This window comes from Aspergillus lentulus (genome assembly GCF_001445615.1).
Source record: "Aspergillus lentulus DNA, contig: Alt04, strain: IFM 54703, whole genome shotgun sequence".
In the NCBI taxonomy this organism is placed as follows: Eukaryota; Fungi; Ascomycota; class Eurotiomycetes; order Eurotiales; family Aspergillaceae; genus Aspergillus; species Aspergillus lentulus.
The window spans coordinates 1170677-1185357 of NW_028322122.1; the positions used below are offsets into that span (position 1 = coordinate 1170677).

Here is a 14681-nt window from a genome sequence, read left to right on the forward strand (position 1 = left end):
CAACCTGTAATTTAAATTTTTGTCTGGTTTCTAACTGGGGGTAAAGGGCCCGGCCACTCACAGTCCAAGGCCTATTAGTCTGTGCTTGAGTGGGACCTGAAATCTCATGGTCGCGCCACCCCCGAAGGGCCCCGAGTCAGTACGCAGTAGACTAGTACTCAGTAGTTGGCAGATAGGCATGTACACCAACTGACATGCTCTGTGTTAGTAGCTGATATTCTACTCACCGATACTTTATTATTTACCAGTGTCTCTAGTTCCAGAAACACCTGCCGATAGACCTGAGGTTTGAGGGACTTTATGGTATTGAGCATGCTTTTTTGATTACCACTCCGTCCGTACCTTTTTGACTCCATACTGCGCTTCACACTAGCGTCTAAGACTATGACGTAATTCCTATTCGCTGATTTCTCAGTCGCACCACGGCATTTCTCGTATAATTTCTTTTGAATATTATATCTCAATCAGCAAAGGTGATCGTGTATTATCTTCCTATGCCCTATGTAATAACATGAACCAGAAAGATTCATCTCCGACATCTTTCCATGTAAAAGAGCGGTTTGCGGGATTCATTTTGAATCAGACACAGCGTACCCTGGAAGCGGTTTCTGACTCTTCAACAGAATGAGGAGAGGACCGCTGACAGACCAGCCTTTGACCATGGCGACAATCTGTGTCAAAAACATATCAGAGTCAGAGTGAGAGGCAATGCTCATTCAAGTCTCGAAAAACCACATAATACTTTGCAAGATTAGGAAATAGAAGCAAGCAGAACACAGCAGAATGGCACAGGGTATCTATCTCGTATGCGTTGTTCCCCAACCATGTTCTTGAAATCACAATCGGAAGGCAAAAGAAACTGTAGCAGGAAACCTCACAGGCTAATAGGCTGATATGCGACTGCACATGTAACGTAACAATCCCGAAGCAGAATGGTGAAGTTCGAAGGTGCGGAGGAAGGTGGGAAGAGGTCGTGAGAAAGATATGGCACATGAAAATGGAGGAAATATCGAGATGGATGAAACCAATAAAATCAAATAAAATCAATGAAACAATCATATTGCGACAGGGTATCATTGCCCGGGAACTCGTTTATTATCCCCGCAATCAACGCCCCGAATAATATCAAAAAGAAAGGGCCAACCAGCAAACCAAGCCCACAACCACAAAGGAAAAGCAAAGACATGGCAGCACTAGATGAATATCATTTCTTTGTCCAACGCACCAGGCGCCAAATAAGATAGGTTATTGAACCGGAATGGAATCTTGCTTATCGTCAAATGTTCAGTTAGCGTTTTTGTTCTCGTTTGTTTCGGCTTTGCTTCGCCGTTGAAGATGAAGAAGAGTCTTTGAGCAGACAGATATCTGCAAGATAATGCAGCTTTGAATACGGCCTTGGCGGCATCAGTAGCTCAATTTGACCTCCACCGCGGGGTTTAGGTGATCAGAACTGTTTGCCACTGCATTGTCGAACACTGATGCTTCTGAAATCTCGACAACCATATCTTGGCCATCGGGCAACTCACGAACCACGTCGTCATCAACCATGATTTTGAGGCCATTTTCCTTAACGTGCAGAACGCGTACTATACGCTGTGGATCGATCTTCTGCTTCATCGAAATCTTTTCCATCAGATCACGAACGGTTCGCTCGGTCAGATAGACTGCACGGTAATAATCATCGCCGTTTTGGTTAGTCCGTGGAAAGCGAATGTAGAAACATGCAACTAGACTAGGTCAGTACTTTGGCCTCGAAGTAGGATCTCACGCTCGACTTACTCGGCTTTTGAGGACGCTCCGCAGGTGGTCTATAGGTGGGATCGATATCCACAGCTTCGATGTATCCCATTGGAAGATTCGAACCTCCGGAGATTCTCTGCACTTTGACTGGATGCTTGAGAATCATCTTTTCTCCAGAGAATTCGGAACTAGGTCGCGAATTGTCCCTTGAATTGCCCATTGATCCCTGGTAACCGGAATCGTAGAAACGTCCATGCTGCTGAAGCAGTGGGGGATGGCAGGGCGAGTTGATCGAGACATTGCTGCTGGTAGGTGACAGAGTATAAGCAGAGGCATCGATACTAAGACGAGGGTCACCGGGCTTCGCTGAGCCCTCCTTCTTGACCTGATCAAATGAGTCGCCAGGTAAGATCACAGGATATAGATCCGGATCGTCTTGTTCGTCGCCCCGAAGTCCGAGAATACTCACTGGCCGAGTGGAAGTGAACATGTCCTGCATCATTGCTAACTTTGCATGAAGATCATCTTCCACGGACAGTTTCTCGCCATCCTGTGAGCTCATTGACCACGTCCTCTTGTGTTTGGAGATCTTCGCAGGGCGATGGTCAGAACCCTTCAGAGAGATAGGGTTACCAGCTCGCTTCCGCTTGCCATAATTGCCTGCACCCATTTCGGCCTGAGCGATCTGCTGACGCAGCTTCTCAATGGTCTTCTTCACATGAGCGACGTCGTTAGACAGCTTCCGCTCCGCTCCATGGTCACGGAAAAGCTTGACTTTGCAGTAGCATACTTCGGCTTCGCGAGGATCTGCGCTATCTGCACCAATCATCTCCGTTTTAGCACAAAGCCTAACGGGAATGCCTTTGACACCTTTGGAATGGCTAAAATCAGTGGATAGGAAATTGAATCGAACGGAGATGGCGCATTCAGGTACTCCAGTCGCCGGATTGGCAGTCCACGTGACACAAAATCCATCGAACGATGCACTCTCCAGTTGAATTTGCCGCTGCTTGTGGTCTTCAATGCCTCCTTGGATCGGATCGACATATTCAACCGCCTGGAGCTTGCCGCCTCGCTGATACGCCTCGCTAGAGCCACGTCCCTCCTTCCATAATTGCCAGCAAGCAGCAGGCTTTGATCTCTGCTCCTCTTCTTGAAAAGAGACGCGGATGAACGTGCGGTATCTTACCGGCTGACCCGTCATGGGCGGCGGGTTTGAGTCGACGACAGAAACTGAATAAGCCTGTCCTTTGTTTAGATATGAAATGGGAATTTCGTTCTGATGCTTGATCATAGCAGTTGGAGCACGCAATGTGACATGATATCGGAAACTGAAGTTGTTGGTTAGAATGTCTTCGTACTGACAATGGCGGAATGCAAAAGAATAGCTTACTTCTCACTAGATCCTGGAGATTCTGAAAGATCATGTGTGGTCGAAGCGGCAAACTGGGATGTATTTCCCCGCATATCGACATCATTTAGCGACAATTCATCCACAGACTCATCCATAGCATCGTATCCTGAATCGCGGTGAACAAATGCGCTGGGCGCGAAAGATGCTTGTGGGGCGAATGCCTGTGGGTTGTGAAAATGCGGATTGATATAGTGTTGGTCATAGTGGTCCAGGCCAAATGCCTGGCCCCCAGCGCTTAAGTTTGGGCCGGGAATTTGTTGGGTAAGGGACATTGGTGTGATCATGCTCATGCCGGGTGTGTGTAGGTCTCCAGCTTGGCTATGGAACACTGGCCCCAAACCCCCCGAATTCGGTGTGTAATACCCATTCTGTTGGGCTGGGAAGTTCATGTAGGATAGAGAGTTCGGGTCGACAAAGGAAGGTGTAAATCGCAAGTCTTGTGCGGCGCGCGGTGTAGTGTCGTTGACTTTGACACCATCACTCTCCATGAGCCTTTTTTTGAGGATATAAGTCAGATAATGCCAGATCAAATGATGCGCAGGCACCGGCGAGTGATGAACGAATATAGAATACTTAGATTACATACCTAGACGGAGTGATAGGTTGGTTGCCAGCCACTTGCCCCAAACCGGGGGCGTTGCATTGCGAGCCTAAGGGGACTACCTCTGAGAAAGTTTTCTGAAATCGTTGAATGAACTCGTCGTCTGGCTTCTGGGAATTTTTTCTAACTGCGGGTGAGCATATATCCTAGGAGCCGGCCATAACTACAGCAATTCATAGCGAATTTCACATACCTGTTGCTAAACATTGTGGGTAAACCTAGATGTCTGGGAGCTAAAGATTCAAGCGGAATTGACAGTTGACAGGAACGGTGAACGACGAAGCGCCGCTAGAGTCAACATTCGGATCAGGCGGGGTCACTATCACTGGGAGGAGACTGTGGAAGTTGTGGTTTGAAATCTCATGGAAATACTCTAGTTCAAAGCGTTTGCACCGTACTATGATAATTTCGGGCGGTTATCACCGACAGTCTTATCGTGCTCCCGAAAGTGGCCACTTGGATCCGAGTGGCTATGAGTTTTGTGATTAGGGATTCTTTAATCGAAGGTTCCGCGGAAAGAAATCTGAGAATTTGGGGTTGCGGAAGTGTGGGATTGTTGGTTGTAGCTAAAGCGTTCCTTTCTCGACGGTGACGGTAGTGACTGGGAGGATATGGCACCACGGACACAGGAAGGATTTATACGATCGCGCTTTCCAGAAGATGGAAGAGAGAAAATGAGAGAAGAGGTTAGATGATGATGTAGGTCGAACCAACAGAAGTCGCGTCAATGGTGGAGAGATCCGTGAAGGCGCGATATGAGTAACGAGGGGCGAAAAGAAGATGGTTGATAATGGGGTGTGGATTGGGAGGATGTGCAGAGGATCTAAATCGCAGGAACAGAAGCCCCCAATGATAGTGGAATATGAAATGGATGGGCGGAAGGCTGTGTGGACAGACAGCGAGTGATGACTTAGAAAGCACAGCTGCTCAGAACCACAGGTACCTGGGGCAGAGAGTCGACAAAAAGGATTCTGCCCGGGGAGAATTGGAGAAGAAGAATGGATATTAATTTAGGAAACAGAGCAGACCGAAAGGGGCCACATGGGCAACGTGGTAATGTCGAAAAGAATAGTAGATGGGGAAAAGAATTAAATGAACAGTGAAAACCTCGTCCGGAGGAAATGCTTCTGGAGCCAATTTCCCTTTATTCTCCCTCCGGCTTCATATTTGATCTTCCCTCACAATATGCGTATTCAACTAAAAAAGCGACGAAAAAGAGTTTGACCGCCGCGATCACTTTTTTGGGACGGAGTCAAATGGACAAGGCCCATGGATCGGTGGGGAGGCAGAAGGAGGGGTGGAGACCCGGTAATTTGTAAAAAATGATCTTCCGTTAAGTTGCTTCCATGCAGCCCGGTATTATGGTATTATAATGTATGATAAATACAAGTATGAGCATACTTCGTACTCTGCGACAGTACTGGGTACTCCATACAAACCTCGTCTATAGAAATAATTACTCAGGAGGTCAAGTCAAATAAAAATTCACCTTTGATCGAACCATATATGACATCATCTCCTAGCCACCAACTACCCTATCTGAATATAATTATCAATGTGTGGGACTTCGCAGTTAGCTAGATCCATGTCCTAAAGTCCGCCCCTTATCAGAACCTGTGGTATCAGTCCGATATTGACCTTCCGAGAGCCCACGTAAAGGGAAACGGGAAATACTGGACTTGTCCCGCATACAAGAGAAGGTCTCGAAACGTGCACCATCCTAGCTCAGATTCTTCCTCTCATAATGAGTTGGTAGATTAAAACTACAGGGCGAAGTGTGGTCTTTCAAGATGACAACTTGCCTTTGATAAGACATGCGACAAGACTTCCAGATTCAGGCAGTATATAGTCCATTTTGGCGGGTTTGTCAATGTAGTGGACTGATTCCATCTAGCAATACTCCGTATTGCAGAGAAATAGGTATACTCCGTAGTCGTGGTTGTTCTCAACCTTGTTGTCATGTCGCTCATCTTTGCGCCTCCTACGTCTCCCGCAAGTCATTTGCTCCATAGCTGGTAATCTGGAGTTTAAGCAAATCTGACCGCGGTTAACTGAGGATTTACCATAATGAAATTGGAGCCCATACAGTAGTTGATGGTCATCTTAGGTGGTGTATTCAATACATTGGGCACGTTGATTTGTCTTCAGGAGATCGAATTAAGTTGGGAGTCCATCATTGTGAGGAATTCGCCTCGGGGGGCTTGCTCTAACTGCACGAGCCAGAATGAGACACACTCGGGAAAAGTAAAATAGACATGAACAACCTTATCTTGAGCTGCCATTATTGCGGTCAGTGCGGTGTGAAAACCACTGCCATGTCCCCTAAGTACCGAAAGTACATTGAGCAATGCAGACAGGAACTGCTCGACGACACAACCATTTGCACCAGCAGGGCTTGGTAGGCGCCTGAAAACCGTCTTTTGTCCTAAAAAGCCTTAGCTAACTACCTTACACCAACCCCTTGAAGTAAGTTTCACTGTTGCCCGTGCAGTGCTACGCATGTACCTCGAAGACGGAATTAGATATACTAGATAGAACAAAAGCATTGTATCCTCGACCTGAAACCTCGCAAACAAATACTCTCCCAGCTATTTCAAGCCCTGTAACACCTGTGACATGCTCATGGCAGCGTTGAAGCGAGGTACTGACAGCCTTGTAAGGTATGTATTTGATGCAGGCTGTCACTGTATTGATGGAGGAATAGACGTGAATGCCTGAGGCACGCCGCATGACCGTTGTCATCCCGTTTCCCGTCCCGGTCAAAGTACCCGCCAATGACAACTCTCCCTTATGAAAGGTGCAAGCCCGCCAATAAGATGTGTTACACAAGCACCTCCTGTACCATCCCCATGATGGAATCCCTGGATTGTTTACAGATATTGTTCATTATTTTTGGTTTTCTCTATTTTTTCTCATTGTTTTTTCTGCATCCCATACGCTCAAGTCATTCCGGGATTCGGATGTTGCGCTTACAGAATAATTATTCAGCGATCTACAGTATTCTATTCTAAGCACATGTGACGAAATTGCATATTGCGAGCTGGGGAGCTGTCATATCGAACATCAGACTAGAGTCTTCAGTAGCTACTCTGCAAGTGCTTTGTTGCTAACCAGGTGGAGTCTGGAACATGTAGATATCGATAAGTACTTCATTAAGCTCTGTCGTCTAGTGGCTCTAAATGTTTTAGAAATGGTCTTCTCAAGTTGTCATGGTCCAAGTCAGACACTTCACCTTATTTAGCGTTACTGATCGGCAAGCCGGACCTATTTGCTGATTGGCTTGATTCGGGAACGCAGTGAACAAAGAGCAAACGAGGGATGGATCATCAAGGTGAGAAAGAAAAAAAAAAAAAAAAAAAATCCTACGCTGTGCGGTATGGCCTTATTACCGCATTGGGTAAGGAATATCTAATACCACGTACTCCGTACTACCACAGTAGCCCAGTACCATAGGAACTTTTCATGGCCTGCATAAGCTTCGTGGTCCTAGTGGTTGTGGTTGCCTTGACGAGCGGCCAAACCCCGCGCGATAGCGGGGATTCGTGGACCCTCATCCCTGGTTTGGGATTTATGTCTCGCCCAGGAAAGCTGTGGTGTAAGCTATGGCTAAGGTTGACACATTCTCAAGGGAAATTTACGACCTGGAGGCTGACGAGTCAGACAGATTCTTCTGTCTCCTGATCACATATAGCAACGAGTTATGTACACTGTAGATCAGCCCTATGGGCCCGGTATTATATCATTGTTTCCCTTGAATGCACCAACGGCGAATGTAATATCTCTCTGAGCATCCGCAAGATGATTTTCGAAACTCTACGACAACTTGATAGACGAGCCTTTCTGTCTGGAAAGAACTTCCAAGAGTTTGATACGCGAATCTAAGATGCAAGGGACACATGATTATCCCCATGCAAGATGAGGCACTATCTACGCCACAATAGATGAATATCCACTTCTGTACAACCCCAATGTGTTACAGAATAAAGACAATGTGAAGGCCATGCAAGAAGATCGTTTAGCGCATGTGCCATCCATTTCTACATAAGTAGTACAAGTTTCATCAAGTTGTACCAGGAGTTGACCCCTGTGCTGGCATAACAATCACTACCTTATTGATATGCTTTTGTCTGATATGCGTGTCATTGTCCGTCATTGACTTTTTTCTTCTTTTTTTTTGTCATCTGATATCAGTTGCACTCGCCGGTTCCCCGAGGACTGGAATATTTTTCCTGTGTACGAATGCGGGGATCTCTCGCTTGTCAGTAACCACGGGGGTTCTACTACTCTAGCCTCTAGTTCTACTTCCGGGTACCCTTGCCCCAAGGCACTGGTTGCTGAGTAGCCTTTGAGAAAGCATGCTCAGCAACGGCTCGATGTAGATGGGCATGGCGGCCATTGGTTGATGAAGAAGGGTAATCAATAAGTACCAGGTTGTATACAGAATACAGAGTCCAAGTACTGAGCCATTGTACGTTGTACCCACCTAAGGTAGTAATACTAGTTAAGTGGAGATTGTACGCTAATCTCCCATCGGAAGCTGGACAGCAACAAGCTTGCGAATCACAGTCGATGTGATATTTTTCCGTGACCAGCAGTGGTTTAGTGCGTATAGTCCATCCGTGGTTTTTATATAGGAAGCTATCTACTGGCTACAAGCCTACAACCTATGGGTGCTCCGTTGAAAATTTAGTAGAAAAATATGTACTTTGCAGTCTCCACCAATAATAACGATTGCGTACGTACGCAATAATGCTCCGTACCCGTACCTTAGTGTATGCGGACTCCCCTGTACATGGCTGGCTACTGGCTAGCTCAATTTTACACATTCGAAGACCGCATGGTCGCCACAGCGGCCATGGCGCCGTTATCATAAGCCACATTTACGCCTTCTGGCCTTATTCGGGATTTGCATTTACCCCACCTTCCGAGTCTTCACTCTGCCCAAGCCAATAATCAGCGGCACATTCATAACGGAGGTCCAAGCGCCCTCCCTTCGATTTCGAGGTCCTGAACATGAACTCAAATGAACTCAAAGCATTTCCATTCATTGAGTCATTATTGCCAGCTTCACGGGACCCTACGGTGTAGCCCTAGTCACATACCTAATTTTGCTCTGCCTAGCGCTGTCCTTCGGTCAGATGCCGAACAGCAGACAGCAACTGCATGCTTGAACCTGGTACATGGTATGTAGCTCCTGCGTACCTCTCCATGATGATCGGGATTACCACTTGCGTCCATAATCCATACCGACTGCATAGTGCATAGCCCATAGCCTACGACAACTTCGAATAGAACCATCAAAACAAAAATGCATGATGTCATTCTCCGCTTGGAGCCACTGCTGGCCCTTCCCCAAAAGTCCACACGCCCGATCCCACCAACCCAGCCATTCAATCATGATCGATCATCTCTGTCAAGCCTCGAGCTGTCAGTGGCGGGTTCTTTACCCAGCAGGTCCGCGGTCTCCATGCAATGGCCCCCTAGTGCAGAACGCCATCTGCGCTGCGCTTAGGCCATCAAATCATATTTTCGGGACCCGGGTAACGGGTCCAGATAGAAGTCCGGCCCCATGAGGCTGCTGCTGTCTCCTCACGCTTTCCCGAATAGTTAGGTCTAGAATATTCGGGGATGCATCTCTCCTCGTGCTATTCTGAGACTCTGAGTCTCGACATCAACGATCAACAGCCAGCACACTCTGCATAAACAGAATCACAAATCACAATACATCCATTAGAGTACCTGGAACAGCTGCGGGACATTATCCTCTTATTGGCTTTTCCTGCCAGCATTAACTTTTCGCCTCACAAACAGCCACCAAACCACAATCCCAGAAGACCAGTAAGCTAAGGGAGCTACCCAACCCATAATCTAACCTCCTTCGGTACGCCCAAAAAGTACCTCACTACGGAGTAGCTAGGTACAACTTGCCACATGCCTACGCCTACGGAAAATATATTCGTAGACTATTACACGACGAATTCTAATTCCGTTCCACTTTGACCAGTAACATTGCTCATTGGGAGGCAGTAGGGGGATAAATCGTACGTACTCCGTACTCAGAGATCGCTGACTTATCTGACCCATCACACATTACTCAAAAGATTACTTCATGATGATCTAGAGTACTACCGTATGCAGTAAGGTACATACCACTAGTGCGTAAGTCAACCAACTAGGCCGTATCTAGGTGTGGAGTATTTCCGCGGACTATTGCCTCTTCTGATTGGCCTCGGTTCATGATTCCAGCTCTCTACCTAACTAGGTAGGTGGTATATACAGCAGTAGCTAACTGGAGAAACAACGAACAATTAGTACCATTGACCAAATCCAGAGCTTTCTTGCACCTCAGTCTTAATCTCATGACAGGTGGTCTGTCGCTTGGAACTGTAGTGATGGTATTCTTTTGCTGCAGATACTGTACAAGTCCATCAAGCCAGATAGGCATCAATATGTATAAACGAAATATCAGTCTCGATAGTAGAAAGATCGTTCCCAAGGACGGGAGCTTCTAACGATGGAAATCGATGCTCCATCGTCTGTGCCGATAGACTTAGAAATGCAGTTTATCCCTACTACGAGGTGTGCACTACAGTCGAGAATGACAGGGGTTGAAAAATTGTTGGCTGTGTAATCATTGGACAGTCCGATCAACAATCCATTATGTTCCCATATATATATATATCCACCTTCTATCAATCGATCAATCGCAATCATCCCAGGTACGGAACTGTCCATGGCACCCAACGACTATGATGATGCATCTTGTAGCGTCCGTGGCACCTTCATAGCAGAAACCCCTCGCGCAATGATAAGTAATATCGAAGACCGGTGACTCCTGAACGCCCTTGTGATCCGCAAACAACAGGTATTTGAGTAATATGAACGCTGGCATAACGCAAACCAGGATTGTGCCGCAATGATCGAACATGCAATGGTATCCTAGAATATCTGTCCGCGAACCTCGGACAAATGTCGCCGATGTAAATCTTGACCGATGAACAACAAAAGAGAAAGAAGAAAATCATCTTCGAAAGTAAAGAACGAGAGTAGAACTCCGAACATGTCCGCTGAGAGCGGTTTGTCAAGGCCCCAGATCTGTTGCGGGAAAATTGAAGTCGCAAATTGTTGCTCGTACCACCGAGCAAAAGAGTGGACAGAAAGTTGCACAGCCCATACGGCGTGCTTTCGGAAATGGGACGACCAAGCGTTTGCTAGTCCCGCAAAGGAATCGCAAACGCAGTATGGGAAGAGGACAATCAAGCGACGACATATTAGTGCATTATGATTAGTGAGAAGCCGTCTACCCAGGATCCACAGGATCCTGAAACACCGGCAATTTTGTAACCCAAAGGTGGTATCAATGTATGCCTGGGATTCTTGTTAGACCATGATGCGAGCTTCCTAAGAAAAGGGAGGATGTGAAAGACGCTACACGTACCCGGAGCCTCCCCGAGCGTTGCCAAAAATTCCAGATCTCCGGCCTAAGCTCGTCAAAATCTCGATTCCATCGATCCAGGCACCTGCCCTGACGTAAAACCCGAGCAGAATCTCACCCCGTCGAGTGTCTGATGGAAGGGTCAGAGAGTGGTCATCACACTGGGGAGCGGTTGTGCCTACCAAGTACAAACTCATCTCCACCGGGCTTTCCCCCTCGCTTCCCGAAGAGCTGGCTAGTAGAGTCTTCGTAGCAGAATTCTAGTCCGTCGAGGGCCAGTCCGTGATAAATCTTGATCGAGGTCAAAAGTTTGGTTGACACGAAGGCACAGTCCAGCAGCAGCTGCTCCGGTTGACTGCCGTCCATTTGAGAGAAACCGAGCTTGCCGCTCTTATACCCAGACTGGCCCTTGGGTAATTTCACCAGAGACAGTTTGGACTTCAAGGAACCGATAGACTCAACGGTATAGCTTCCAAGCGCACCAGAGAAGACGGCCAATTTGACATTCTTCTTCTTTTCTTTCTCGTTGCCGAACAATCGTTGTCGGAGTTCACTTTCCGTTACAGTTACCTGTTTCGGGAGCCCGTTACTGCTGGATTCGCTGTTAAGGTACTCGATGAAGTTATGGCACACGTCTTCCCCCTCAGCATAAAGTTCAATGAAAGCGATGCCAGAGGAAGCAGTGAACAAAATCTTCCCGTTTTCGACAGGCCACACCTGCACGCTATCGTCCGAGCTCACGGGGGCGTCTGAAGGCAGGCGGAAACATGGATGGAACCTGAAGCGCAGTGCATCAAGCCGGTGCCAGCCACATTCGTCCTGCGGCAGACACAGCTTCAGGCCTTGGGTTTTGGTTCGTGTCGAGAAGGGTTCGCGAGTTGTGAAAGACCGATTCAGGCGGACATAGTCCCTGAGCATGATCCCCGATTCCTGGTGCGGACATCCGAAGAGGTGGCCAACTTCGTGGAGGTGAGCTCCAATACCGATGTTCGCTGCTTCCCAACTCGAGCCCGCCTCTCCGCAGTCGTTCGCTACAAAGTCGGTGTTGGTGCGAGTACAGTCGGAGAAAGCTTCCACCACTTCCTCAAGGCAAGATGGGTAACTCTGGAGACAGTGGGAGCCGAATATCGCCATCTTGATGTTGTCTCCACTCGATCCCAACGCAGCGTGGCCGGTGATCGTTTTAGATGTCTTGTCCCAGTGAGCGTCCAGAAGCAAAACTGAAACGTACTGCTTTTGCCCCTGCTTTGGCCGGAAGTAGTTCTTCACAGCTTCCTTGGCAATATTGAACAATTCATCTTTCTTAGTGGCAGAACCATGCTGCTGAGCGATATCAAGCGCACGGAGTTCTGCTACTGTTTTATCGGTGCGGACAACATGAACCTTGGCCTCATTCCGCATCAAGCCATCGGTCGCATCACGACGGCTGAGGGTGCCTGTCTGCCACTCCTCCTCGAAGCGGAAACACCGCCTCCCAAAATTGTTACGGAACATCTGCTCAGCGGTGAACGCTTGCCATAAGTAAGCCGCCGTTCGATATTTTCGGATTGCAGTTTCGAGGCCATTCCCTTCTCGCTGCTGCCTTTCCGGTACCGCGTCGAAAATCCCATCCGAATCCTTGCCAAGCAGAATCACCAATTGTAAGGGAGGAGCGTTGACTAATGGCAGATAGTTTATGCTGATCCATGAGGAATGAATGGCAGGATAAGCGCTGCCAGTCGACAGCTTCGTGGAGACAAAGTCGAATCGTAATCGGTTGGGACCCGGTACTAAATGCACTAGGGCTTTGAAATGAGAGGAGGTGACCGGCCAGGCGATCGAAGGAAACCCGTCTTGATGGTGGTATACCGTTACACTTCCGTCCAGCGGATGCTGCCTTGGGTCTCCAATTTGTCCGTAAATCAGTAGCACTTTTTGGTGTACCTGTGGGAAGGAGAGAACTGTTAGTCCCGTTCATTGGCAAGCGGATTACAGGAATAGACATTTCCGAAGCCACTCAGGTAGTGACAACGCAAAGCACGTACCCATGCATTATCCGAGATGGAGATAATCCTCGGAGCGTAGGGAGAGGACGGAGTTGGTGATCGGCTATTGATTGAAATTGTACTACCAGCCTGTCGGAGCAGTCAGAACCAAAATGAACAAACATCAACCATCCTCCGGGTAGAGTAAACAATGCGATCACGACGTACAATCATGCTATTTCGCTGAGACGGAGGAACAGGGGCAAGACCAGGTCGCTGAGGGGGCACAGTAAGCGGGGTACTTGTGCCGTTGACATTGCTATTGACCTCGGTCAATGCGGGGAGATTGGGGGAGGATGCATTGGGTTTGATAGAAGAAGGCGGAGTGATGGAACTGTATGAAGCTGTCTCGAGAGTCGAGGAAGATTTTCCCGATGTCATGTCGCCATTGGACGGGGACTCGAGCTTGAACTCGTTGGGTTTGCTGGTATGGAAACTCGCCTTGGAGCGGCGACGCAATGGTTTGAAAAACGGCATTTCGTGAGTAGCCTACCCCTGTTAAGGTAGATAGATATCCTTCTGAAAAGGGGGTTTGGGTAATGAACGACAAGAACGAATCTGAATGAGGAACTCCCTGCAATTGGAAGGAGGCAAGAGAGCCTCTTCTTTCCCTTGGTGCCTAGCACGTAGCTTGGTGGGTGATAGTTTTTCTCCTTTCTGTTTCCCGCAAACTCGAGTGTCTTACACCCCCTCCAAGCAGGAGAAACGAGCGAACGACCCTTTCTTTTCTCAAGATGGAAAAGAAGAGAGAAGGAAGAGGAACGGAACTGGCTGCCCTGGGCCGGTCAGGGCAGCTGTCGCGGGCAGAACCGCCTTACCGAAGGTAAGGACGATGGGTGGACAGAGGCAATGCCGCAAGCGACCGTTTGCGGTTACGGGCTGACGACCGATTGGCAGTGGGCGATCAACCACTCCCGCATGAGTTCTAGAAATTGATGACGAGCTTCTTCTAGTGCTGTGACCAGTATCACTATATAGTCTGTTGTAGCGAGAAAAAGACGATGATTTTCAGAAGGAGGGACGAGTTTGAAAAAAATGAAAGAAGGGCCAAAACCTGATATTTGGGGCAAGGATGAAAACGACGGGAGGAAGAGCAGAAGGAAAAAATGATAAGCATGAGAAAAAAACAAGAAACAAGTAAGATGCCTGGAGCAAGTCACTACTAACTTGCAGTTAGGTGGTTAGTTAGAACTTTGACGGTGATGGTGGCAGGTTAGCAGCTACTTTTAGTAGCCCGGTAAGCCCGTTAATCTCTTAGCATCCTTAGCATCTTTAGTTAGTAGCATCAACACCTTATTAGTGGTCTTTTAAGTTGCCTAGAGTGGATTGAAAATATGGGTGATGGAGTCCGTCATCGTCACATACCTTACCAGAAACCCTGAAGAAACCATTAGGTACCCTATCTATGTCTATCACATCTCTATTGAGACTTTGTCTGTTCTTATTCTATCTCAACAGTTCCAATTC

At 47.7% G+C, this 14681-nt stretch overlaps 2 protein-coding genes across 2 annotated transcripts; both read right to left on the reverse strand.

Moving 5' to 3' along the window:
- Positions 1-1404: 1404 nt before the first annotated feature.
- Positions 1405-3962, reverse strand: ALT_1671 (grainyhead-like protein; the record flags this gene model as incomplete). Its single annotated transcript, XM_033562572.2, has 5 exons — positions 1405-1727; positions 1780-3071; positions 3134-3646; positions 3741-3878; positions 3949-3962. 5 exons carry the CDS (start codon positions 3960-3962, stop codon positions 1405-1407), a joined length of 2280 nt encoding a protein of 759 aa, XP_033418463.1.
- Positions 3963-11183: 7221 nt separating this feature from the next.
- On the reverse strand, positions 11184-13691 carry ALT_1672 (zinc metalloproteinase family protein; the record flags this gene model as incomplete). Its single annotated transcript, XM_033562571.2, has 4 exons — positions 11184-11320; positions 11373-13113; positions 13215-13304; positions 13383-13691. 4 exons carry the CDS (start codon positions 13689-13691, stop codon positions 11184-11186), a joined length of 2277 nt encoding a protein of 758 aa, XP_033418462.2.
- Between the last annotated feature and the right edge of the window lie 990 nt (positions 13692-14681).